The 27,950-nt window shown below is 44.3% G+C and overlaps 1 protein-coding gene across 3 annotated transcripts; it reads right to left on the bottom strand.

The window, feature by feature from the left end:
* Positions 1-27,950, bottom strand: KLHL12 (kelch like family member 12). 3 transcript variants are annotated; one of them, XM_061187237.1, is made up of 12 exons: positions 27,886-27,950; positions 25,531-25,774; positions 19,562-19,715; positions 18,311-18,528; positions 13,924-14,073; positions 11,632-11,746; positions 4,439-4,545; positions 3,449-3,644; positions 2,856-3,014; positions 2,424-2,522; positions 1,539-1,725; positions 1-1,397 (listed from the first exon to the last, which is right to left on the bottom strand). In XM_061187237.1, the coding sequence occupies exons 1-12, from the start codon at positions 27,948-27,950 to the stop codon at positions 1,271-1,273; spliced, it is 1,821 nt and encodes a 606-aa protein (XP_061043220.1). In that variant the 3' UTR covers positions 1-1,270. The 3 variants fall into 3 exon arrangements, with proteins under 3 accessions (XP_061043220.1, XP_061043218.1, XP_061043219.1); XM_061187235.1 differs by lacking the exon at positions 27,886-27,950 and adding an exon at positions 27,364-27,579 and having other exon boundaries at positions 25,531-25,764; XM_061187236.1 differs by lacking the exon at positions 27,886-27,950 and adding an exon at positions 27,485-27,579 and having other exon boundaries at positions 25,531-25,764.

Genomic DNA, 27,950 nt, shown 5'->3' with positions numbered 1-27,950 from the left:
TTGATTTTCAATATTTTCTTAAAAAAAAGTACAAACAAAATGAACTTGAGGTCAGTACAACTCAGGGAAAGAGGAAAAAAAGGAATTTCAGAGCAAAGGGAAAATGCATCCTTCTTTAGGTGATCACGTCCCCACACTCCCAATACCCACAGAGCAGGAATGTCACTGCACAGCACAGGGGAGCCTTGGAGGGACAGCGGGTACCGAAACTAACAAAAGGATTTTAGTTCTCGTTGATTATTCTGTCCTGGGATGAATAAAATCCACTTTAAAGACAGGGAAGGGGCGTTCTAATAGCAAAGAACTACATGTACAAAACACAGCAGTAAAAACCACACCTTAGCAGAAGTATGCCCTTAAAAGAATGAGGGAGTAATCAGGCAGCTGAACTTCTAGGCGGCTGCCACCCCCGCCCCTCCCCCGCCCCCTCTAAACAGTATGGACGCGTAACAGTGGAGTGAGTAGTGTTTGATTCAACAGAGGAAGACCTTCCCCATATAGATGAGTCACGGCAGGGAGGACTACTGTGAAATCACAGGAACTTCTGGTTTATCCCTGGCCCACTGAAGACCCACTTCTCCTCCACCTCTGCTCACCTAACATGTGCTGGCTCTGTTACTCTCTCAGTCCCCAGGGCCCAGAAATACCAGGGGGCCACGGAAAGACCCTCAAATAACACTCCCTCCTCAGCCTTCCAGCTGTCGCAGGTTCACTCACATTCCACCACGTCCAGCTCCCTTCCCACACTCTACACCCAGCTCTGACGCCAACCCTATCCCCCTCTCCCCAGGCCCCCGAAGTTTTGACAGGGCTCTTCCCTCTGTTTTCCTCCAGAACGGAACTGTGTTGCCCCTGCTACCTGTAGACTAGGAAAGATATTTATTGTTGTAAAACAAGAGTTGGTATCCTTCCAATCATCGAGGCTGGATACTGTCCACACCCCGGCGCTCATACTCACCTGAATTCTCTGCAACACGCGAGGCACAACTTAAATGTATATTCTCCCAAGCGCACGCTGAGTCAGAAATGAGGAGAAAGCGCCCCCGCGGCCGGGAGGAGAGGTGGTCTGGCCTCTCACACCCACTCAGTGTGCAGTCTCCTCCCTTGAGGGTCTGCTGCCCACCCTCCTCCGGGACAACCACCAGCGCGAGGGGCGTCAAATAAGCACAATCATCGCGGCACTGGTGCCTGTAATCACCCTGTGCACACAGTGAGAAACAGACATTCTGGAAAGGATCCTTGGTTCCCTGCAAACTGTCTCTGGGACCGGTCACTTCTCACGGAGAACACACACGCCAGCGTCGCAGCGCTGGGTTCCCATGGAGGTCACGACCTCCCAGCTGTCGATGATGGGGTCGTAGCACTCGATGCTGCTCAGCAGGGAGTTCCCGTCGTAGCTGAGGGGGAAGAGGCGGGACTGAGCTCTGCAGCCACACGGCCCCCTCCCACACGAGCCGTCTCCCTCCCGAATCAAACCCCATCTCCACCCCAAATGCGGCTCGGATCACACCGCCCTGGATGACTGGTTTAACCCTCACCCTGCAATTGCATAAAGTCTCCCCCGAAGCACCGTGGCCCCGACGTAGCATCGCGGGGTGGTCATGCTAGTGACCGTTGTCCAGGAATCGGTGCGAATGTTGTACGCTTCGACAGAAGAAAGGTGGGCTGTACCATCGAATCCCCCCACCACATAAATATGGTCATTCAGCAGGGCTACTCCCGCACCTGGGGGAGAGAAGGTACAGCAAATGAATACTGCTAAGCTCAGAATCTGAATTCTAGAAACAAAACACTGTCACTGACGGCTAGCTGAATTCCAGAATGGCCAAGGGATGGGGACGGGGCCAGACAGGCCTGGAAGAATCTAGTCCAGCACAGGTTACCCGCCTGTAAACCCTCTTGAACTGGCTGTCATCTTCACCTTCGTTAATTCACAGCCCAACCCTTATCAGGAGAAAAGAAGGAAGTGGAAAAAAGAAGGCAATAAAGGGAGGAAAGGGGTTGTGACTGGCTCTGGAGCACATCTCGCCCAGAGGAAGGGTGCTCTCCTTCCTGTACCCCAGCCTGGGGGCTCAGGAAGCCCCTTCACTGCACACGCACATTCCCTCAGGCAGTGCGCACCACGTGCACAGAGCAGGACTGGCTGCTAGGATGCAGGGAGGGGCCCAGATGCAAGAAACGAGTAAGACAGGAAGCCTTCGCCCTCAGATTGTACCCTAGTCAAAGTTTAGGCTGCCTTTAGTCTCACTGTATTTAGAGACAACAGGCTGGAGGAGAATGGACCTGGCTCTCGTTTCCCTCTGTCTCCAGTGAAGACGGGGCTGCAGCCCTGGTCCGATGCCTGGCCTGTGGCTGCACCCTCACCGTACATACAAGGTTTGGACAGCTCTGTCTGTTGCCCCCCCAGATCTGACTGGTCTTACCAGAGCGCTTGGTGGCCATCGGTGTGACGTTAGTCCAGTGTCCTGTATGGGGATCATATTTCTCAACTGAATTTAAGATATTCAAGCCATCATATCCTCCTGAAAGACAAAGCAGAGACCACTCCAGAAAGAATGGTAAGTCCTTATGCCCATTCCCATTCTGCCTTTCTCGAGTGTTTCAACTAAGTCTTTTAGTTCCAGTTCTCCCTCAAGGGTTCCAATAATCCAAAAAGAAATCTGACAGTACCCTGTTTTCTGCTTCCATGAAAAGGAGAATCCCAGTTAATGAAAAATATACTGCGATAGACCGGGGTTTTAGTGGAAGGAAGTCTATGAACTTCAGTCTGGTAAAAAGGATCCCACCCCGAGGCTGCCGCCCATCAGTTCACCTAGCAGAAGTATGCCCTTAAAAGAATGAGGGAGTATGCACACCTAGGCAGTAGATGACCCCGCTGGCCACCACGAGGCCGGCGCCTTCCCTGGCCGTCTGCATGTCTCCCAGCATGCTCCACTGGTCGATGTTTGGGTCATACCGCTCCATACTGGTGTGACGCCTGCTTCCGTCAAAGCCCCCAGAGACATAGATCATATCTGCTCAGAATGAACAAGTCACAGCTATTAGAGAACGAGAGCCTTCTAGTAACTCTTTTCTCTACAGATCTCCCACAACTCTTTCCAATGTTTGGGGGCAAAAACAAGTGTTTTTTTAAGGGATAAGTCAATTAAGTCCTTTTTAAAGAGGACAGCACAATCGAGACATGTAAAAAGAATGGGGTAAGATGGAATCTTCAGAAACATTCCAAGACTAGATGGGAATTTGCAAAAATACAACTAGTGCCAATTCCCCACTCAGCACACTGTAACTTGATTTACCAACTCTGTTGTCAGCGTTGAAACACCCATGAGTATTTCCGAAAGCAGAAAGGCGTATCTGATCTTACCAGTAGCCTCCACATTTCATAGAGAGGTATGAACCCCAATCCAGCCACCCCAAAATGCAAACACTGCCCTGTGCACCAGCCTACCTCCTAAGGTGGTGGCTCCAGCCAGGCCTCGTCGGACATTCATAGGGGCCACAGAATACCAGACCCCATCTTCGTCTGCTGTGTAGTCTAGACACTCCACTGAGCTGAGACGGGAACGGCCATCATAGCCGCCAATCACGTAGATCCGGTCGTGAAGGGACACTGAGGCTACGTAGCGTCTCTTCCGAGTGATGCTCTAGGATTCAGGAGAGAAGAGGAACCTCTGTCATTTCAGTCATGCCAGACTTAGGCCTCCCCGTTTGCTGTCCTTCCTGTTTTTATCTATGCACCTCTGCTGCTTCACCTGTCACTGTGAAGCCTTCGGAGCAGAGGCTCGTCTGCTGTCTGGATGAAAACCTCTTGCTTGTTGCGATGCTCTAACAGATTAAAGCCTTCCGTACATTTGCCTCCTTCCAAGGCTTCCAAAGGACCTAATGTCCTTCCGTTATCCAGTATCCGATTCCTTTCTATTCCATAAGGCACTGGGCTAAAGACCGATATCCTTCCATAAAGTAGAAAGCTATTACCACAGTGCTATCTAAGGGCCAGGACCCAAAGACCCGAAAAGTTACGAGAAATGATCAAAAGATATCCAAGTTTTCTCAGAATTACTATTGTTCATTCAGCACTGAAACAGAGACACACCGAAGGAGAGAGACACAAACTTCCAAGTTCCACTGGACGCCAGTTCAGCGCAGCACAGTTTAACACAGCGTTCAGGTTAACAGGGCACGAGGGGAGCACCCTGGGAGTTGCACAGGCAGCTCGGGAAGGCGCGGGAATGGTGGCGGCCAGCTGAGTGTAACTTGACACAGGGTCATTAATATTTCTGAGGTCTAATTAGTCAATAACTAACTACTGTAACTAACTGTTGTAAGGAACATGATGCTGTTACCAGGCTTTTCTACTCTAAGGGCTGGATTAGTTATGATCTGGAGCCAGGGACTGCATTTAAGCTCTTTCCCCAGGCTTGGTTCCACCACTACTTACTGGCAAAAAGCTCCACTCCTGAGTCTTGGGGTCATACTTCTCTACCACGTCGATGGGAGACTGCTGGCTTCCGAAGCCCCCGACCACCAGAAGCACTTCGTTGGCTCCTGAGGACAAGGGAGAAGGAGAGAGGTCACTTCCCCATCGCTGCTGGGTAACTCCTCACAGGGAAGGAGAAGGAGAAACAGGGCTAGGATACCTTGTTCTCTGCAGCCCAGAGAAGCCATCTGAAATAGGAGATTCATCTTAAGCCTGCCTAATAGGAAATTATTTCTTCCTGAGAACCTGAATCTTTGAAATTTAAATTTCTGGACAACATTAAAACTCCGGAAGGCAAGCTTGAACACACCCTACACCATTTCAACCCATCTAGACAACTCTGGCTGATTTCACAACAGGCTCCAAGTGCAGGCTGGAGGCTGGAGGAGCTCTCTGCCCTTCTCACCCCGTAAAACTCAAAAGGGGAGTTTTTTTGTGATGGCAAAGAATGCTCTCCTAACCTTGTCCCCCAAAAGTTGAGAGTTGTGGCTTAGGAACCAAATGATAGATTAAAAAAATCTTTTCCATGACTTTCATTTTTCCAAATTAGCCAACTATACGACCACATTCCCTGCTAATTCATCAAAACTGCCAGCTAATCATAAGACTAGGCTTTTAAAGGGAGTCTTTTTCTCTGCTATTTTCCCACACAAGAGATTTTGATAGCTGCTATAGCGCCGCCTTTCCCCTAAGGACTTATTTGGATGTTATTCTTCTGACACTATTTCTTCTGAGGAAATCCCCCGCGTATTGCTGTACTGGAGAGAACACTTAGCTGGAGCATTTAGGGAAATTCAGTCACCAGGAGGCATTTCGCTGACCTGGACTTGAAAGAGCAAATGTAGTACCTTTAAACTGACAAGAAATACAGACAAGCCCCTAATGAAGTCACGGCTGTGACAATCATCCACAGCTGCTACGACCATCAGGGGAAAGCTCACATACCGCTTCATAACACTCAGCAGGAAGCACGCCACCATCACTTATGGAGTATTCTCGCCGAAAAATTGAGGCTGAATCTTGACTCTTATCAAGCGTCTAGTCTAACCACCAGTTTACAGGAAATATAGGGGACAGAAGAATGTGTTAAATGAGACTACTTGGATGCAGTCAGCAAAACCTAGACTGTGGGAAATTCTACAGGTTTCTTCAACAAATAAATTACAAAGGAAAACCAAAGCAGGAGGGAAAAACCTATGGATTAAAAGAGACTAAAGAGGACTTCCCTGGTGGCGCAGTGGTTAAGAATCTGCCTGCCAATGCAGGGGACACGGGTTCGAGCCCTGGTCCAGGAAGATCCCACACGTCACGGAGCAACTGAGCCCGTGCGCCACAACTACTGAGCCTGTGAGCCACAACTACTGAGCCCACACGCCACAACTACTTAAGCCTGCGTGCCTAGGGCACGTGCTCCGCAACAAGAGAAGCCACTGCAACGAGAAGCCCACGCACCGCAACAAAGACTAGCCCCGGCTCGCCGCAACTAGAGAAAGCTCACGCGCAGCAACAAAGACCCAACGCGGCCAAAAATAAATAAATAAATTAAAGCCCAACAAAAAATATGTGGAAAAAAATAAAGTTTCAAAATAAAATAAAATAAAAGAGACGAAAGAGTGCTATGAACTCAGTGCGATGTGTGGGCCTTGTCTGGATCCTGATTGGAGCAACTGAAGTGTCAAAAACAAAAATCAATTACGGGAAAACTGAGGAAGTGTGTATGTGTACTTGATATCTGATGAAGATAAATACTTGGTTGTGTGTTTCTTATCTTTTAGAGATACACACAAAAGCATAATATATATGGATGGAATTTTATCCTGTCTGGGATTTGCTTCAAAATACATAGGCTACGAGTTGATAATTGTTGAAACTGGACAATAGGTATGGGGGAAATCCTTATATTATTCTGTTTTTATACATGTTTGAAATTTTTCTTAAACGCACACACAAAGCATGGACTTTAACCTCCCCCTCTGAGAGGGCGCCTGTCTGTGAACTTGCCAAATAAAGTACGTGGCCCCTTCTCCAAGGTGAGCAGCCATCTCCTTTTAGAAAACAAAGCATTTGAACAAAGGGCCCTTTTGTACGATGCAGATTTTATTTCTGAAATCCCTCCAAGCTGGGTGAGGCCAGGGCCTGCGTTGGCAGCACTTCCCCGCCATCTGCCCCTTTCTCCCGCCTCTGACTTGAGCAGAGGAGGTGAGACAGTGATGACTCCCGAAAGCACCCACAACAACCAAGGGGATTTTCTATGCTTCGCACATTAAAAAAAACTCCATTGATTTTCAGCATTAATTTCAAAATCTGGAGGACCAATAGCACTCCCGTTGGCTGCATGTTTCTCAGTAAACGTCCAGGTAACCCTGCATCCACAGAGGAACGTGGACAGGGTGTCAGCATGAGTCGCTCAGCGATTTATGGCTCTGAACCCTGGGGCTCCTAGACCACTAGAGGCTGGGGTGTCCGAACCTCTCTGCCAGGAAGGCCTCTTTTCATTACTTTCCCTGAAAGATCCTGTGTTTTGAAAGACTGCCTGCCACGTGAGTGTAAGTGGTTAACTTCCCCACTGCGGCTGGAGTTCACGTCGGTGCCAACAGAGCTTTCGATAAGGACGAGAGGGCCAGTATCTTAACACTGAAAACATGTAATTTTAGTCAATTCTGATGTCTGTTTAGCCTGTGTAGCTTTTTCTAGCACAAAAATGATTTTCTTTTAAAAAGTTTAAAAAATAACTCAAGGGCTAGTATGACTGCCATCCTCACTCACGTTACCCACCCTTTGGTTAAAAAGATTTAAGAATTTTATGTCGTGTGATTATAAAACATATAATATATAAAATACATTTTCACTGTTAAAAAGCTTAAAAAGAAAGTGTTATGAAAAAAATTTAGCTATAATTCCACAATACAAAGACACACCAAAACATAAGATTATTTCCTTCCAGTTTTGTTTCTAAATATTTATACAACATAAATGGGACCATATTGTAGTGCATCCTGTTTTTATTTCATTTTCTCAAGATATTAACAAAATCCTTTAATATGTGATTTTAATATTCTTAGGCATTTCAGGAGTTCATGATTTGAGGTTATAAATAATCACGTATAATGCTATGATAGACATCCTTGAATATGAAACTTTTCCCAGTCATTTTCTTAACACAGTAATGGGAGGGCTGCCTAGTGAAGAACGTGAACCTTAAAGAAATCTTTTGATCTATATTATAAAATACTGAGGTTGAAACAAAGTCCATTCCCACCAACACTCTAAAGGTGCCAATCCATTCTACTCTCTGTAGCACTGGTATTGTTTTTTTATTCTTTGATACTTTGGTAGGCAAAAAATTGTATTTATTGTTTTAATTCTTGCCTTATCACTGCTAAGACTTTATAACTACTCCGGCTGAATCTCGCCCCTTATATTTAGCAGGACTCCCCTTCTGTGAGCCGTACACTCAAGTCTCTAGTGTTTGTTTCTTGCATGCATTTTTATGAGCTCTTTGCATGGAAACGACTTTAACCTTTTGCTGTGCCTGCAGCAGATTTATTTTCCTGATTTGTCTTACAATGTTGTACATGATTTTTATTTAGTCAAGTACACTGGCCTTTTCTTTTGCAACTTCTTCTATTGCTTTGTGCCTAGAAAGTCTTCCTCCCTCAGAGGAACTCCTAGGGTTTCACTGTCTTTGGACCCTCAGCTGGGACCACTACTCCAGCAGACTTACGAATGTGAGAAAGAGCCAGGGAAAGGGCTGACCAGAAGGAAGCCTGTTTGTTCTCTGCCAAGGAATGTGGCACTTGTCAAGTTAGATTTTTATCTTTATGATGAGGAAAATGTGTCTAAAACACCTGATAAGAGCAGTGTGAAAAGGCACATTACTCACAAGAGGCCTCCTGACAGTGCCACGTCACTATTTTTTTGGGGGGAGGAGGGGAACGTGTGTGCGCTGGGGTGTTTTGTTGGAGGAAAGTGCAGACAGGCTGCAGGGCTGCTAAGAACAGGTTCAGGGACCGACATTTCCATGTGCTCAGAAAAGAAGCCAGCGACAAAGTAGGAACTACAATTTCTATTACATCTTTTATGAGACAGTAATGGGTAAGATTAATAATTAAAACAAAATCCCCACACATTATTTGGCATGCTATTTTTCCTCAGCTGTATATTTAATTTCCTTATGCTGTATGCAAAGAGCCGTCATCCTGGTAACTGGCTTAGCAACCTCTATGAATAGAGACGGGCAGAGGATAGGATGGCTGGAACAATTTACTTCTAAGGTACTAACGTGGAGATGCTAAATTAAGAAGCTAGTAGGGTACAGTTTCATTATCTCCTTCCTAGAACTTTGGAAAAAAATGACCTCAAAACTATGAGGGCATGTAGAATCATATTCTAATCCCTCAAGGTCAGGACAATAAGCAAGTTCTCTGAGCAGGCAGGAGCTTTCTGCTGCCTGTTCAAAGAAAAGCAGGAAATGCACTCTAAAGAACCTTCTGGGTTTGGTGGTTCACACAAATTTTCATTGGACTTAGTTCGGTTTAACAAGCAATTATGTACTGGCTGGGACACTTCTGGCTCTACAAGAAAGAAACACATCTTCTGTATTGGAAAGAACTCTAGTGGCTGAATTTAACTCCTTTCATGTGCCGAAGAAGAAATGGTAATCAGAGAAGCTGAAGGACTTGTCCAAGTTCGAACAGCACATTAGTAGACTAACAGAACTGGGAGTAAAAAATCAAAGTAAGCGAAATGTCTTATCTCCTAGTGCCAGATTCTTTCCACTACATCACTGGCCCTCCTGGTACTTACAGAATATATATTTGTTATTTTCTCTGTAAGCTTATAGTAGTAACACGGAGGTATATAAACAAAACATTAGTAGTTAATATTCCCCCGCAATCTCACTTTATTAAAGGTTAGTGTTTATCCTGTGTACATATCGTTTGTTTATGCTCAGGCAAACACACATATATAGGAGTTTTTGCCTCTTTCTTTTCCCCCACTCAGTGTACACAATTAATCTTACGTGTATCTGACTCAATGCTTTTAACAGTTTCGTGACATTCTATGGTACAGCTGTGCTATAATTCAGTCAACCATTAATCCCCCCCCTTTACTTGGCATTGTTGTATTCATTTTTTCCTGGATATTAGCAATTTATAGTAAACGTTCTTATGCATATATCTTTCCTCAAATGTGCTTATTTCTGTACTGACACACTGTTCCTACAGTACAGATTCCCGGAGGTGGGACACACAGGGTGTGCCCGTTTTAAACTCTAGTGACTACCTTGTTCTAATCTGCGGCTCCAGACCTCCTAGTGGAGCACCCTTGAAGCGCAAGGTGTTCCCTCACACGTCCTCCTCTGTGTGCCTCTGTGTGCTACCTGTGCGCCTCCCATGCCGCCTTCTGTGGGGTCACTGCTCTTCTTCTTGTTGATACATATGGGTTCTTTTTACAGTAGAAATGTTAACCTTTTGTCATACACATTGAGTACATTTTCTCCCAGTCCCCGTCTTTTGACTTTACGTCTTTTGCCATCAATTAAAAAACCCAAAAAATCCCAAAAAACTGATGTAGTCAAGTAACCTTGAAGAGTTCTAGGTTTTTCTGTTTTAGTTGAAAAGGGGAGTAGAGGGAAGGGAGGTTGCTCTCTCATGGATACAGAATCTCAGTTTTGTAAGATGAGAAGAGTTCCTGACACGGGTTGTACAACAGTGTGAATGTATTTAACACTGCTGATCTGTACACTTAAAATGGAGAAGATGGTAAATTTTATGTTATGTATATTTTACCACAATTAAAAATAGAAAAAAAAGGCTCCTACCCAGAAGTTATACAAATAATTTTCGTATAATTTCTTCTAATATTTTCATGATTTTTCACTTAGTCCTTCAGTCTTTTTTAAAAATTACCTTTTCTATTTTTTCAATTTATCTTGTGTTGATTACATATCTCTGTATATAACAAGCGATACAGATCACATTTTGTCATCTCCCAGGAATTAACAGAACAGCATCCCTTTAAAAACAACAATAACAAAAAGTAGTATCTCTGGGTGGTAGAATTATGGATGACTCATTTATTTATTTTTTGCTTCTCTGTATTTCTAAAATTTCTACAGATATATACTACTTATGCCATTAAAAAATGAGATAAATCATCATTCTACTTAAATCTATCAATGAAAGGCTTAATTATCAATTAACACCTTAGCACACATGAGTCCAGAGTCAGATAAGAGCAAAAATAGGAAGTGATAAAAACAAGATACCACCCCATATACACAGAGTAATTTATAACCTATGAAATGCTATCACACACAGTATCTAGGATCCTGGGACAGTGAAATGGAAGTGACGTAACATTTGAGCACAGATCACGTGCCAGCTGCAATGTCAGGCACCTTACATGCGTGATGTCACTGGGCCTCCACAACAACCAGTGTGATAAGACATTAGCGTCCTCATTTCAGAGGCGAAAGCGTTGGCTCAGACAAGTGGACACCCTGCCCAGGCTCACAACCAGCCAGTCACTGGCTGGGCTGGGATCTGAACCCAGGTCTGTCTGCTGACATGGCAGCCTCCGTGCACAGCACCCACGTGTGCCGAGAGCCCTTCTCAGCCTTTCACTTGCTCTTCACGACAACCTTCAAGGGAGGAGCTATGATGACCCCCATTTTACAGATGAGGCAACTGACACAGAGAGGCTGAGTTTCCTGCCGAACACCCGGCAAGTGGTAAATGGGGACCCGCACCCAACCCCCAGTCTGGCTCGATTCCAGGCCCTTGACCACTGCATGCCATTGCCTCTGACCACCCTGGACTCCTCTGCAGTTCACCACGCTGCTGCTTCCCCTTCCTCTTTTCTCTTCACGTGGAGAAGGGCAGAGGTGGGGGAAGCAGACCACTTACTCACTACATGGTATTTAAGATATTTCTAATTCACAGGCTCCAAATATACTGAAATACAGTGACAACTTATGTTGCATAATACTTGACAATTTATGAAGTACTTTCACACACTTTATCTCATGTAATCCTCCAAAGAGTTATGTGAAATAGAAGGGAAGATATCCTTGGTTTATAGGAAAGAAAGCTCAGGGTGGTAAAGGGACTTGTACAAGTTGACACAATTAATACAAGATGCCAGCTTACCTAGACGCGCCCTTGTCCTGGGTCCCTGCATCTGACTGCGCAGCTCAGGCCTCAGGTGAAACTTCTTTGCTTCATCAACGAGGTCCCTGCACTGTAAACTACAGCGGATGAAAGGCTGAAATACAGCAGGTAGGAGAGTGAGCTGCAGGACCACCTCTGATAAAAGCATAAATGGCACGTATAAAGAATTAAATTCTTAACACAGAAAACCAGTTTCCAAAGCCCTGTGGTTCCAGGAGGGCTGCTGGTAATAATTATGCTGCGGGTTTCTGGAATGATTAAAAAAAGATTTTTTTGAATGGATGTTACATGATTCAAAGGTATGTGAGGGGTATGTGAGTGGACTATAAGGAAGAAATTACAAACAGGAGACAAAGAGTTTGAGATGTGACACTAACCACCGGCATCTTTTCTAATGCGAACGACTGCAAAGCTGTGTCTGTAATTAACTTCCAAAGAGACCAGGGCTGGGCCAGAAGCAGGAGCACACGCGCTGCCCATCCAGGCCTCATCTACACATTACAAATCAGCGGCCCCCAGGGTACCGTCCAGGTAATGCTCATGGTGAAGGTCAGAAAACGCACCACCGAGATCTCAGGCTGGAGAAACACTTATAAACAAACACGATATGATCCAAGTTGATATTATTGGGTTGACCAAAAAGTTCGTTCGGTTTTCTCGTAAGCTGGCTCTAGTAGCACTTAGCTGTCTTTAACTTCATTCGAAACAATTTTGTTAGATTGTATTGTGACAGCTGTCATATCAGCATGCATTAAAAAAAAATACTTATCAAAATTGGTGAATTTTTGTGTAGCCATTTTAATACTGAAGACGGAAGAAAAAAAACAACATTCTTGGCATATTATGCTTTATTATTTCAAGAAAGGTTAAAAACGCAACTGAAACGCAGAAAATGATTTGTGTAGTGTATGGAGAAGGTGCTGTGACTAATCAAATGTGTCAAAAGCGGTTTGCGAAGTTTCGTGCTGGAGATTTCTCACTGGACCATGCTCCACGGTCTGGCAGACCAGTTGATAGTGATCAAATCGAGACATTCATTGAGAAAATCAACATTATACCACGCGGGAGATAGCTGACATACTCAAAATATCCAAATCAAGCACTGAAAATCATTTGCACCAGCTTGGTTACGTTACTTGCTTTGATGTCTGGGTTCAGTATTAAGTGGAAAAAAACCTTCTTGACAGTATTACCGCAAGCGATGCTCTACTGAAAGGTAACAAAGACGTTCCGTTTTTAGTTGTGACGGACGATGAAAAGTGGATAGTGTACAACAGTGTGGAATGGAAGAGATCGTGGGGCAAGTGAAATGAACCACCACCAACCACACCAAAGGCCAGTCTTCATCCAAAGAAGGTGATGTTGTGTATATGGTGGGATTGGAAGGGAGTCCTCTATGATGAGCTCCTTCCGGAAAACGAAATGATTCATTTCAACAAGTACTGTTCCCAATCAGACCAACTGAAAGCAGCACTCGACAAAAAGCATCCAGAATTAGTCAACAGAAAACACATAATCTTCCATCAGGATAATGCAAGGCTGCATTTTTCTTTGATGACCAGGCGAAAACTGTTACAGCTTGGCTGGGAAGTTCTGATTCACCTGCCAGACATTGTACCTTCGGATCTCCACTTATTTTGGTCTTTACACAATTCTCTTAATGGAAAAAATTCCAATTCCCTGGAACACTGTAAAATGCACCTGGAACAGTTCTTTGCTCAAAAAGATAAAAAGTTTTGGGAAGATGGAATTATGAAGTTGCCTGGAAAACGGCAGAAGGTAGTGGAACAAAACGGTGAATACGGTTTTCAATAGAGTTCTTGGTGAAAATGAAAAATGTGTCTTTTATTTTTACTTAAAAACTGAAGGAACCTTTTGGCCAACCCAATAAATGCATCAAACTCCTTTCATGCTGGCCTCACCAGAAGTCAAAAATAGAGACTAGATAAGCAAAGCATCTTTTCCGAGGCAATCTGGAACAATTTGTGTTTAACAGAGAAGGGGACAAAATTTATCATCCAATGTTGCTTATGCAAAACACTGAGGAGCACGTAAAGTGAAAAGACAACAAAGCACAAAATTAAATTAAGCCATAGACTTTCATTTCTGCCAGGAGACTGACTGGCCAAGCGACCGCCTGCGGACTCCCTGCCCCGGGCTCCCCGGGACATGCTTCCCAGGACGCTCGTGCCTCCTCCGAGGTGACCAGTTCTGAGTTCACGACACGACGCTACAAGAGACGCCCCCAGTCCTGGGTCCTGTGTGACTCACCTCGGCATCGATGACATCCGTGATGTACCTGGGGGTCAGCAGGGGCATACGGACGTACTGCAGCAGGTCCGGCAAAGACTCTTCCCGCTCCTTCTTGGCGTGCTTCACCCAGTTGATGACGGCCTCGAAGACCGGCTCTTCGGAATCCACCTGCGAGCATGTGACCACATCGTGGGGCTGCTCTGTAACCTCGCTTCCCTTCCCTTCCCGCCCCATTCCCCCCACCATTATTTCCCATCTCCCAGAAATAAGTAGGCTCTTGGGAAAACAATCGTTTCAGACACAACTTGCTGAGATCATGAAGAGAGTTATAGTCAGATTGGGTGAAAAAAATCTAAGAGAGATAGTACCTAATAGACCATCAGTCACAAATCGGCTTTTAATTCAGAATTTTCCCCATTCCTGAATTTTTTTCTGGTCATTTCTGAAACTTCAGCAGGGGAAGGGGGAATCTGTTGCCCTATTTGAAACTGGCTCTTTTTTTTTTAAATTTATTTATTTTGTTTATTTTTATTTTTGGCTGTGTTGGGTCTTCGTTGCTGCACGTGGGCTTTCTCTAGTTGCGGCGAGCGGGGGCTAGGCTTCGTTGCGGTGCGTGGGCGTCTCATTGCGGTGGCTTCTCTTGTTGCAGAGCACGGGCTCTAGGCACACGGGCTTCAGTTGTTGTGGCACGCAGGCTCAGCAGTTGTGGCTCGCGGGATCTAGAGCGCAGGCTCAGTAGTTGTGGCGCACGGGATTAGTTGCTCCGCGGCATGTGGGATCTTCCCGGACCAGGGATCGAACCTGTGTCCCCTGCATTGGCAGCCAGATTCTTAACCACTGTGCCACCAGGGAAGCCCCCGAAACTGGCTCTTAAAATAACTTTTATTCATAGGTGTTGTCTAAGGACCTCCATGCTCACTCTCGGACCCCTCAGCCAAGGCTGTGAGCAGGAACTTCCCTTACGGCATCGTAAAGAGTGCAGGGTCTTCAAAGCACCGTCAATTAGTATTTGAGCAACTACTCTGTATTAGGCACCATGCTATTTGAGATGACACATATAATTAATCATTTGGGGAACTTAGGTCTAAGCTACATATGATAGACTGGATAAGACACACCCTAAAAAACCTACATTATGTCCCTCGACAAGCACAAGGTACAGTAACACCTAGTACCTCCCCGAGACTGACACCTGAGGACTAGGCCTGTGTCCCTCCATCAGCCCCTAGAGTGTGTCTGTTCTGAGATAACTTTCAGAGTGTGACAGTGCCCAGACAAAGACATCACTCTGTGGACTTCTCTCAAGAACTGAAAATACAGAAAATGTTTCAGAATGTTCATTCATTTGATGGATTTACCAAACACCTACTAGTGCCAGGAATTGTGGAGGGTAATTATACAACGGTGAACAAATCAGACATGAACCTTCCTCTTAAGTGGGGAGATAATTGTTAAATCAGAAAAACGAACAACCCCATTCTGTCATTATGTACCACATAGGAAAAGTACAGGGGCTATGAGACAGAATAACACGAGATTTCTTCATTTAGACTGACGGGACAGGGAATGCCTCCCTGCAGGAGCAATAGGTTTAAACCTGATGGAAGAGTAGCAGTTAGCCTCGGGGCAGACAGAAAGCACTTGGAAAAGCCCTACAACTGCACTGTCCAACACAGTAGCCATGAGCCACGTGTGCTATTTACATCTACATTAATTAAAATGAAGTTAAATTAAAAATTCAGCTTCAGGAATTCCCTGGCGGTCCAGTGGTTAGGACTCCACGCTTCCATTGCAGGGAGCACAGGTTCGATCCCTGGTCGGGGAACTAAGATCCCGAAAGCCGTGTGGTGTGGCTAAAAACCCCCCCAAAACCCCAAAAAGTCTGTCCTTAATAGCAATGAACGTGGCCAAAAAAAAAAAAAAAATTCAGCCTCTCAGTCACACTGGCCACATTTCAAGTGCTCAACAGCCACCTGCAGCTAGTGGCCAGTGAACTGGACAGCACAGACACAGGTCCTTTCCATCTTCACAGAACTTTCTACTGGACAGCTTGGGAAACGACAGAGGTTGGTGTGGCAGAATGAATGAGGGAGGGGACAAAAAAGATCAAGCTGGAGAAGTAAACAGAGCATCAGGAGACTGGATTTCACTCTAAACCGTTAACAGGCTTCAAGTAGGCCAGTGTTGGGCCACACTGATGTCTGGTAAAGATTACTCTGAGAGCCACGGGAGGGCGGTTTAGAAGGGCTAAGAGCTGGGAGGCTAGTTAGAGGCTACTCTGGTCCATCAGGCAAAAGGTGATGATGCTTAGACTACGGCAGTGATGACAGAATCTATGTAACCAAATTTATGGGAGGTCAAACTAACCCAGCCTACTCACGGATTACATGCAGGTGAGGGCGCAGAAGGGTGGTCATGATTTTTTAAATAAACTTCGGTTAAAGGCAAGGATGACAGGCTAATAGTTCTGAACAGCTGCGTGCTAGACTCTGACACATTCTAGGTTTAAATTAGATATATCCATTTAAAATGGGGTTTTTCAATCATGAGCAGAGATCCTTGATCTTACTGAGGACAGAACAAACTAGAATTGCAGAGAAAGAGCTAAACTGGGAAGAAAAACCCCCAACACTAATGCTTCACTATGGAGAAAATATTCTCCATAATAAATTTTCCCAGAGACTTCGTTTATGTATCAGGCACTGACATTCTTATTTAATGCTCAGAACAGCCCTACGTACTAAGTACGACTATTATCTACATTTTATGGGAGAGGTATCTGAAGGTCAGGGGTTAGGGGACACGCGTCACACAGCCAAGCCCAAACCCCAGTGTGACCCTGAAGCCCGTGTTGTTTTAAACAACGTGACACGCTGCCTCCATTGTTTCAAGTACTATTGTTTTACATGGTCCAGAGGAAGCGTTAGCCCTGGGGCCAGACATCTGGTTCCTGCTTCTGGCTGGTATATGAAAGAGAAAAAATGTCATTTGCTGAAAAGAAGCAAAGGCCAGTCTCGCTGGACACTGAAGGAAGTCCGTACAAAAGAGTTCATCCCGGCTTCTGCAGAGGTCAGTTGTTTGCCCTCCCTGTTCCATCTGGTTTTATCCCCCAGTCTCCACTGTTCTAAAATAAACGGTTGCTGTGACTACTTCCAGATCTGGTCAAATAGAAACACAGCTCACAGCTCCGTGGTTAAGAGAACAGACTGTGGATGCAGATGGGCGGTGCTAGTCCTGCCCCTCCTAGCTGTGTGAGGGTGATGACTAACCACAGCGCCAGTTTCCTCCTCTGAAAAATGGACACAGTTCTGAGAATTAAACAAGATTTACAAATGCCGGACTTCCCCAGCAGTCCAGCGGTTAAGACTCTGTGCTCCCAACGCAAGGGCCCGGGTTCGATCCCTGGTCAGGGAACTAGAGCCCGCATGCCGCAACTAAGACCCGGCGCAGACAAATAAATAAGTAAGTAAACGTTTAAAGTCGTTTTTCATTATTATCTCAGGAGAGGGAGAGAAGAAAAAAAAATAAAAGAACTCTTAGCCTCCTTAGAGAATCGAATGTCTCCTCACTGGGGAAAACAAACCCAACAGGTGGACCCCTCCCCAGCACTTGGCTCTGCTAGGTATCTTCCAGAAGCTCCTAACCAGAGGGCTGGAGCACTGGAGAGGAATGCCTGGCTTCAGCGACACGTACAGCCCCTGCTGCACTCACTCCAACTCCCAACCTAACTACAGATCTACACGCGACCACCGCTCTGCGGAGGACTAAGGCTCCCTCTCCGCTGGGCCGCGCCCCTGAGCGCTCTGGCACACTAGGCGGGACCCTGCCGCTTCAACGCCCGGTCCGCGCGGCCCTCTGCTCCCACGGGCGCCAGTGAGCTGGCTCCAGCTCACGATCCCCAACTTCCCGCCCGTCCTTTTCAATCCACTTCCTTTACGATCTCATTTAAATCCAGAAGGTTTTCTTCTTTCCTCTATGGAATTTCCTCCCTTTGAATAGGCTCGTTATTCTCCCGACGCTCAGTCATCATTTTTGTCTTTTTGTTTGTCGCTACTACTACACTGTGAATTCTCTGAAAACAGGACTGTGTCTTACTCACTCTTGGCTCCCCAGCACCTGGCACGGTGATTGCTATATAGGAAGACATTCTTGGTAAATGTTTTAAAATGCTTATTCCATACTGTTTAATAGTGATTCTTAACCACTGGGATCACAAATTTCACTGAGGGAGGTAGCGAACTCCCTGCCATAAATATGCAGATACGTTTGGCATGTAATTTCAGGGACATTTAATGAAACCTTTGAGATTAATATGGACCCTGCTACAGAAGTACAACAACTCCGCCTTGCTTTCTGGTCTTCTGGCCCAGTCCTGAAGAGAGCTAAGGCCAAGCCAAGACTGTACCTGGATCTCATCACACTTGATGAGCTTTTCCACCTCTCCTTGACTGAGAAGAATGAATTCTTCATGCTGCACCACTTCAGGAAAATGCTTCTGGCTAAAAACCTCAGCTGCTTGCATCAGATCAACACAGTTGTGAGTTTCCGCAAAGTCCCTGATACCCAGGCAGTTAGAAGGGTCCAGCTGGCTTTCCAAGAACTCGCAGCAGGCTTGCTTCACGCCTAGGACAGACAAAGACAGTGAGTCCTTGAGGACACTCGGCCAGGTGGATGGGCCTATATTCTTGGATCACAACATCTCCATGTAGTATCAGAGGAACCCTGGCTCAACGCCTAAGAATCAGATTAGAAATTTTATGCTTTGGGAATTCAAATCCTATTTTTGTCTTATGTGCTGTGTGGCCTTCTGCGAGGACTTTAAAAATGTCTGCTGCTGCATTAGAACAAGTATGGCAAGACGAATTGCTTCTGTGGACACTGCCACAATTAAACAAACATGCCTATAAAACTCTTGGGAATCAAGCTATAAAACCAACTTAATTTAGCATAGTGTACCTAATTTCTACTCCACATGAAAACTTACTAAAAGACTCCGGTGAAGGAAAAATAGGAGATACTGATAACAATCTCATATTTGTCTAACTGAAAAGCTCAGAGTATAAAATTAATGTTACAGCTGTGCACTAATGCAAAAACTTCACACAGTTTCAATCACGTATCAAAAACTGAAAATAACAGAAACAGAACTGGAGGTTAGGACAGACAGGTTGGGAACTGGAAGGGGGATCATCTCCAATCCTGTGAAAACTTTACACTTTCACTTTTGTGTGTCAATTTAAATTTTTAATAGATAATTTATAAGATTCAACAAATTAAAGGCACAGAAGGGTTTATGTGAATAGCCCCCCTAGCCTCCCTACCCACCTGGCCATCTAGTTCCCTTCCATGGAGGCAACGACGCCTATCAGTTTTCTGTGCTTCCCTGCAGGACTGCTGTGCACATATATGGAAGGAAAGGCAGCTATTATCCCCTCCTCCACTTTTTTAAAAACAAAAAGTAAATGCTCTCTTCCAAAGAGCCAAAGACTCACATTTGGAAGCTACTCTATACCGTGACTGAAATCTCAACTTCTGTGCCATGGGCAGTAAACATGAGGCCCACAGTCTGTCTCCTTAATTTTCACGATTAAGTTTACATCATGAATTTTAAACATCTCCAGGGTCACTGTGGCACGAACAACTTTAGCATCTGTACCTTTCAGCTGAAGCAGGCAGGCTGCAGGGAGCAGCTCCTGGACATTCTCCACCGTCACGTGCACGGTCTCAGTGTACACAAAGTCCAACAGGATTTCCATGGTCGAGGCAGTTAAACCCTGGATATCTACATACGGTTTCCCCTTCTCTGAAAGCTGAAAGTTCAAAGGGTATGAAATCATGGTGGTTATAATTCCACAAGATTAAGGCAGAGTCTCATATACAAGAGCTTGAAGGGACATTAACAATATTAACTGAATATCAGAGGAACCCTGGCTCAATGCCTAAGAATCAGATTAGAAATTTTATGCTTTGGGAATTCAAATCCTATTTTTGTGTTATGTGCCGAAAGATCTAAAAAAAAAGATCGACTATTTTGTTTGATTTGTACAAAGCAAACATGGCATATATTTGTAGCTTTTCAAATAGGGGGGAGCTATGTGTAACCCAAGAAGAGACAGAGGTGACACCTTCCTGGAATATTAATTTTACTTGTGAATGATTTTAAATGCTGCTTTCATATTAAAACAAATACAGATGTAACACCAAATAGAACCAAAAGTTGCCATGAGCATGCCACTAGTGTCCATGAGCTTTTAAGATGAAATACAAACTTCGCTGAGATTTCATGCTTGTAGATGCCCCAGGAGTTCCAGCTCCAGACCCTCCAGGATGAGCCAGCACAGCCCTATCTGTCCCCAGACTATACGCAGGTCATCTTGAGAGGGCGTCTGCTGTACCACTGAAGACAACAGGATTGTCTGATACTTTTTCAAATACTGGGTTGACTCTCTTTTGGGATTACCGAATTACTGGTGGTACATTTAGTCTAGACTATATCCTTGGAGTTACGAGTATAGTTGAGGCCAGATAATCATAGAAAATGGTTTAGCTAAGGGTAGAAATCTTCAGTTTTACAGGATAGTAAACTATCTGAAAACTGATTACCTTACAAAAATTTTACTCGATTGTAACCTTAGTTTAGAAATTCCAATTACTTACAAAATTCCAGTGCACGTCCATTATGAACTAAATGTCTTTATCATCAGCCCAGAACAATAATCAGAAAGTATTCTCTACCAAAGCCAAGAATAAAATAAGTCCCTAACAATACAAAAAGTCACCAGTACATTATTTTGGAAAAACATTTTACTAACATTTAACACAGTATAAGTATTTACAAACAGAAACATATGAGTACGTTTATGTCAGGAATTTCTTAGTCAATAAACTACATTCCCATTAGCCAAATAGCTTAAATATGTAAATGAGATCACTATGTAATAACTTAGAGCAACTGTAGTATTTCACATTAATATTTGCTTTACAATTTTTCAGGGTGCCTCCCATTTACTATTATTTCATCTGATTCTCACAGCAAACTGGTAAGGCAGTTAGGTCCGATATTACTGCCCTTTAAGACATAAAGGATCTAACGTTCAGCGAAGTTATGTGACTTAACCAAGGCCTCAACTAATAAGCGACAGATCAAAGCCAGGCCTCCTGCCTCACCCTGTGCTCTTTCAGTTGTACCACATTTAAGGAGCAATTTAGGGCTGGAAGAGAATGAAGAAGCCATCAAGTTCAATCACTCTGTTCTACAGACAACCTAGTGAGGTTAGATGGTCACCAGGGTTCACAAAGAATTACTAAGAGAACTGAACCTAAAATCCAGGTCTCTCCCACCTCCTAGAGAAACGGAAATAAAAACAAAAATAAACAAATGGGACCTAATGAAACTTAAAAGCTTTTGCACAGCAAAGGAAACCATAAACAAGATAAAAAGACAACCCTCAGAATGGGAGAAAATATTTGCAAATGAAGCAACTGACAAAGGACTAATCTCCAAAATTTACAAGCAGCTCATGCAGCTCAATATCAAAAAAACAAACAACACAATCCAAAAATGGGCAGAAGACCTAAACAGACATTTCTCCAAAGAAGATATACAGATTGCCAACAAACACATGAAAAAATGCTCAACGTCACTAATCATTAGGGAAATGCAAATCAAAGCTACAATGAGGTATCACCTTACACCAGTCAGAATGGCCATCATCAAAAAATCTACAAACAATAAATGCTGGAGAAGGTGTGGAGAAAAGTGAACCCTCTTGCACTGTTGGTGGGAATGTAAATTGATACAGTCACTATGGAGAACGGTATGGAGGTTCCTTAAAAAACTAAAAATAGAACTACCATATGACCCAGCAATCCCACTACTGGGCATATACCCTGAGAAAACCATAATTCAAAAAGAGTTCATGTACCACAATGTTCATTGCAGCTCTACTTACAATAGCCAGGACATGGAAGCAACCTAAGTGTCCATCAACAGATGAATGGATAAAGAAGATGTGGCACATATATACAATGGAATACTACTCAGCCATAAAAAGAAACAAAATTGAGTTATTTGTAGTGAGGTGGATGGACCTAGAGTCTGTCATACAGAGTGAAGTAAGTCAGAAAGAGAAAAACAAATACTGTATGCTAACACATATATATGGAATCTAAAAAAAAAAAAAAAAAAAAAAAAGATTCTGAAGAACCTAGGGTTAGGACAGGAATAAAGACGCAGATGTAGAGAATGGACTTGAGGACACAGGGAGGGGGAAGGGTAAGCTGGGACAAAGTGAGAGAGTAGCATGGACATATATACACTACCAAATGTAAAACAGACAGCTAGTGGGAAGCAGCCGCATAGCACAGGGAGATCAGCTCGGTGCTTTGTGACCACCTAGAGGGGTGGGATAGGGAGGGTGGGAAGGAGAGGCAAGAGGGAGGAGATATGGGGATATATGTATATGTATAGCTGTTATTCAGCTATACATATGTATAGCTGTGATTCACTTTGTTATAAAGCAGAAAGTAACACACCATTGTAAAGCAATTATACTCCAATAAACATGTTAAAAGAAAGAAAAAAAGTCCAGGTCTCTGGAACCACTCCTTTAAACAACTTAAATGCAAGGGTATGCAGAACAGTATGGAGGTTCTTAAAAAACTAAAAATAGTTATCATACTTTAGTTCTTAAAAAACTAAAAATAGAGTTATCATACTCCTGGGCATATATATGGAAAAGATGAAAACTTTAATTTGAAAAGATACATGCACCCCAGTGTTCACAGCAGCACTATTTACAATAACCAAGACATGTAAGAAACCTAAGTGTCCATCAACAGATGAAAGGATAAAGAAGATGTGGTGTGTATACATATACATGTGTGTGTGTATATATGTATACACACACACACAATGGAATATTACTCAGCCATAAAATAGTAATAAAAACAATTGTGCCATTTGCAGCAACATGGATGGGCCTAGAGATTATCATATAGTAAGTGAGGTAAATCAGACAGAGAAAGGCAAATACCATATGACATCACTTCTGTATGGAGTCTTAAAAAATGATACAAATGAACTTATTTACAAAACAGAAATAGACTCACAGACACAGGAAACAAATTTATGGTTACCAAAGTGGGGGGGGAGGAAAAATTAGCAGTTTGGGATTAACAGATACACACTACTATATATAAAATAGGTAAACAACAAGGACCTGCTGTATAGCACAGGGAACTATATTCAATATCCTGCAATAACCTATAATGCAAAAGAATCTGAAAAAGAATATACAACACACACGTATAACTGAATTACTTTGCCGTACACGTGAAACTAACACAATGTTGTAAATCAACTATACTTCAATTAAAAAAAAAACAAACTCAAGGGGATAGGAGGATGAGTGAAATAGATGAGGGAGATTAAGAGGTAAAAACTTCCAATTACAAAATAAATGAGTCACAGAGATGAAATGTACAGCATGAGGAATAAAGTGAATAATATTGTAATACCTTTGAACAGTGACAGATGGTAACTAGATTTGTTGCAGTGATCATTTTATATTGTATAGAAATAATGAATTACTATGTTGTGCACCTCAAACATAGTGTTGTAGATTAATTATACTTCAGTTGAAAAAGACAAGACCATTTGACACTTTCTTGCCTGATGTCAGTTTTTAAAGAAAGACTATAAAATAATCACTGGTGAGAAAAAAAATAAAAGAGAGTTCTTTTACAGACCTCCACACTAATTCCTGAACGTGCAGAGAAAGAGTGAAGACAGGATGCACAACGTGTAGTGAGCAGCCAGCAGTCCGAGTCCTCAGTGCTTCCTGCTGGCAGCCGTGACACTCGCCCAGTTAAATAAATACCAGCGCTTCTGGTGCTCCTTGGGATACTGTACAGGACAGGGTCTATAATGTCGCCCTGCACAGGGTCACTTTAAATTTAGCCTGGTGGCGCAGTGGTTAAGAATCCGCCTGCCAATACAGGGGACACGGGTTTGAGCCCTGGTCTGGGAAGATCCCACATGCCGCGGAGCAACTAAGCCTGTGCGTCACAACTACTGAGCCTGCTCTCTAGAGCCCACGAGCCACAACTACTGAGTCTGCGCTCTAGAGCCCGCAAGCCACAACTATTGAGCCCAAGTGCTGCAACTACTGAAGCTCACGCACCTAGAGCCCGTGCTCCGTGACAAGAGAAGCCACTGCAATGAGAAGCCCGCACACCGCAACGAAGAGTAGCCCCCGCTTGCCGCAACTAGAGAAAGCCCGCGCGCAGCAACGAAGACCCAGCGCAGCCAAAAATAAATAAATAAATATTAAAAAAAAGAAAAAAAAAATTAGCCTGGATCTGCTGGGGCGACGTGTCAGGCTTCCGCATTCTCCCTGCCAGCCATGTGACTGAGCACTGGTTCAGCATCACACACAACTCTGGCTTTACAATTAGAACATCAAAATTAGAATCAAGCTAAGTTAATTTAGGATTAAATCCCCTCTACCATTTACAAGTTATAAGGCATTTAGCACCTGAGACCTTATTTCTTCATTTGTAAAATGAGACGGTAACAACTACCCCTGGGGTGAGTGGGATGTGACAATCACCTAACACAGCATCTGCCCGTAAAAGGCAGTTACTGACATTTTCGTGACACGATCTCTCCCACTCAGGTCACCGGCAACACCCGCACTGATAAAACACCAGTGGTTGAGAGGATTTTTTAAAAAGTGTTACTGTAATGAAATATGTCAGCCATACATATAAGTAGAGATAAACAATATAATCAACAGCGGTGTACTCACCATTCAAGCTTAAAAAGAAATCAAGACAATTTATTTAAAATTAAAAAAATCAGACTTGAGATATTGGGAGCTGGGGTCTGCAGTGCTCCCCTCTGCTCAGCTGAGTCCCTCACGATTCACCCAGCAGCCTCCTTCACATCTTAGCTGTCTTGCCAGGCAATTACTAAGGCAGTCTTTTTCTAATACTTTGTGAGCACTACCTCTTTTCTTGCCAAGCCAACCTGTTTCTAATTCCCTTGTTAAAGGCTTGTGCTCCAGAGCCAGCATCTTTTTCTAGGTGATACTTCACACACCCACACAGTCAGGCACTAAGCCCTCTCCCTCTCATTTGCAATTACTCTAAAGCCTTCACTGGTAGAATGAAGACTGATTTTCTCCACATATTGTTAGAAGAAATGGGATGAGGACTGAGGCTCACTCCTCTTTCCTTCCCCCCTCCCTCTTCCCCAGTATTCACTTTAAAATATTAAACTTTAGATGAAGGAAAACAAATTTAAAAAAGAGTAAGTAAAATCCAATAGCTGGTATTTGTTTTACTACGAGCTAGACATTGTTCTAAGCACGTCATATGTAATTTTCTCAAGTAATTGTAACAGTAACCATATGCTATTGTGTATTACTATTATCCCTCATTCAGAGATGAGAAACTAAGGCACAGTCAAGTGGCAGATCTTATCCAGAGTCGGTCCATTTAACACCATACTACAGAAATTCACTATTACATCAAACTTCTACTATTTTATTCAGTGAAATGAGACAACTGTGAAGTGACATGTGTGAGGTTCCACTTGTGAGGAGATGACTCACCACTTACCTCACTGGTGAACATGGCACAGAAGTAATCGCTGCAGGCAGCCAACACAATCCGATGGGCAGGGAAGTCTTTCTGTTCCACTCTCAGTGTCACATCACAGAGGGTATTGCTCTTCCTGAGCGAGTTCATAGAATTAAGGATGGATTTAGCATGAGTATTTGTCATTATGTCTTTGGGGGCCATACTGCCTCCCATCAGGCAATATGGAGAGAGAATGAAAGGGATCCTTGGATTCTGCAGGTACGAGAGAGAGAAAATAAAACAACAATGAGCATACTTGAAGGACTGGAGAAACGAAATATATTCAGCTAGCTTTACAAATTAAGGAGGCTCCATCAGACTCAAACATCCACAAATAGGAAGCACTCCTATTCCTGGTATTACCAACACAATCTAGCCACTAACTATCCCGAGTAAAAATGATCTCTTCTTCCTCTGAATTCCATTATCATCGAGTGCCCAAACCACCTGACATTTATTGTAATCAGTACTCAACTGTACTGTAAGTAGAAAGAGACTATACATTTCCTGCCTATCTTCACAAGGCTGCTGTCTCACATGATAAAATGAGAAGATAAAATTTCTTAACGGTGTGACATCGCTATTTTTAATATAACCCTAACCCTTAAGTAGATTAAGTAGGTAAATATTTAGAGGGTGGGGACCCTGTTTTATACATTTTTTTCTCTCCTAGCAAGTGTATAATAAATGGTTAGTAATAGAACACAAGAAAAGAAAAACTGCATATTCAACCTAGAGCAATAAAGGCCAGTATCAGTAAAAATAAACTTCTTTTCTAAAGAAGCGCACAAATATTTATGATGACTTCCAACTATATCTGGATTTCTTCTTAAAGTGAAACTTCAAATGAGGACCCAATACCTATACTGAATAATGGAAACCATGCAAGCTTATTTATGAACTTTCTCTTAAGCTACTGAAGCTCTTCTATAGAAGGGTCTCCCTTATAGTAAACATCAATCAGCATTAACAAATCAATATTTGCAGTAATTCTTCTATACTGAGAGAGAGAGACTTACTAAGATAGAAACCTATCAAAACTCTACTACTAATTTTACGGCCATAGCCAGTCACTTGTAAAGTTCACCTGTATGCATCAATTAAATAAACTCAGTAATATCAATAGATTACATATAAAAAAGAATCAATGTAAGAAGTACTTTCGTGGTTGTTGACAGGCTTTAGTCACACTATTTTTTTTGTTGTTGTTTATTTGCTTCCAGGACAATTTCTGGGGAATGAAATGGGGTGGTTATTAAGAGAGTCTGTCTTATGTGGAATCCAAAACTTTCTGAAAGGATCCAAGAAAATAAAATCAATCTATGGTTTTCAAGAGTCCACAACTCACAACCATAATTTCATATGAATAGGAAGAACGAGATCCTAAATTCTCATCTACTCCTGTTTATACTTAGCGTATTATTCTATGAGCGCTCCAACCACTCCGCAAGACCCATTTTACAGAAAAGGTGATTCATCAAAGCATAAGATGATTTTCAAAAAGATTTTCCTTAAGTCAACTTAGTTTCAATTCTGGAGATGTGAGAAAGGTCTGCACAGACCCCCTCCCCCCCTTTACGGTGAAGACTTTCTCGGGGGGTTACGACCTGGCTCGGCCTGTCAAACCAACGCGACCCCAACGCGGCTCGGTCTCCCTCCCGGGGTTCTCGACCTCCGCCCTCCGCCCCGAGGTGACCTGGCCCAGGGCTCCCGCGAGCCTCCCGGTGGAGCGGCTGCGCCGCGGAAGCCTTGGGCGGCGTCGAATTGCGGAGGGGCCGCCTTCCCGGCGGGCGAGGAGCGATGCCGTCTTACCCGACAGCCTGCAGGCGGAGGTCTGGGCGCTGGACGCCAGGAGACTCCTCCTCGCCCGGAGGGGACGACGGTGGGAGAGGCGGGAGGGAAGGGCGTCGGCCGCCGCCCCGGGGCCACTCACCTGCGCTCCGGCCCGTGGGCTGGGCGCGGGGCGAGCGGGCGGCCCGGGAAGAACCCAAGCGCCGCCGCCCCGACCCGGAGACTCAGGCGCGGTCCCGGCGGCCGCGCGCTGTGATGACGCCACGCCCGTCCGCGTCACGTGAGTGGCCACGTCACATGACCCGCGGGTGCGCATTGCCGGCTTCTGCGAGCCTGGAGAAAGCAGCGAGGAGGGTTCTGGGGACGGGGGACTGGGGACGGGGAACTGGGGGCGGAGGGGGGTTCGGGCGCGAGGGCCGGGGTGCAGCCCCAGCCAGGTGGCCGGCTGAGACGATGTTCCCCAGGGCCGCGAGGCGCGGCAGACTGAGAGGATTCCAGAGATTTCTAAGCTAAGGGGCTGACTGCAGGGCGTGTTTTACCTGACAGGTATTCAGGAGCCCTCTCACATCGAGAAAACCCACGGAGGCTTCCAATTTCTTCACTTCCAT

The sequence above is a fragment of the Eubalaena glacialis genome, chromosome 3, assembly GCF_028564815.1.
Source record: "Eubalaena glacialis isolate mEubGla1 chromosome 3, mEubGla1.1.hap2.+ XY, whole genome shotgun sequence".
Taxonomy (NCBI): domain Eukaryota; kingdom Metazoa; phylum Chordata; class Mammalia; order Artiodactyla; family Balaenidae; genus Eubalaena; species Eubalaena glacialis.
Note: the sequence above shows the minus strand (reverse complement) of the source record. Positions and strands in the feature narration are given on the sequence as shown.

What these genes read in the sequence shown, in the direction of transcription:
- KLHL12 (XM_061187237.1), bottom strand. Translation starts at nt 27,950, where the DNA reads ATGGAAGTGAAGAAATTGGAAGCCTCCGTGGGTTTTCTCGATGTGAGA. An exon ending in TCAAGTGTGATGAGATCCAG is followed by an intron (nt 14,074 to 18,310) that starts GTACAGTCTTGG and finishes ACATGCTCGCAG; the next exon opens with GTGGATTCCGAAGAGCCGGT. An exon ending in GATGGCCACCAAGCGCTCTG is followed by an intron (nt 1,726 to 2,423) that starts GTAAGACCAGTC and finishes TCTCTCCCCCAG; the next exon opens with GTGCGGGAGTAGCCCTGCTG.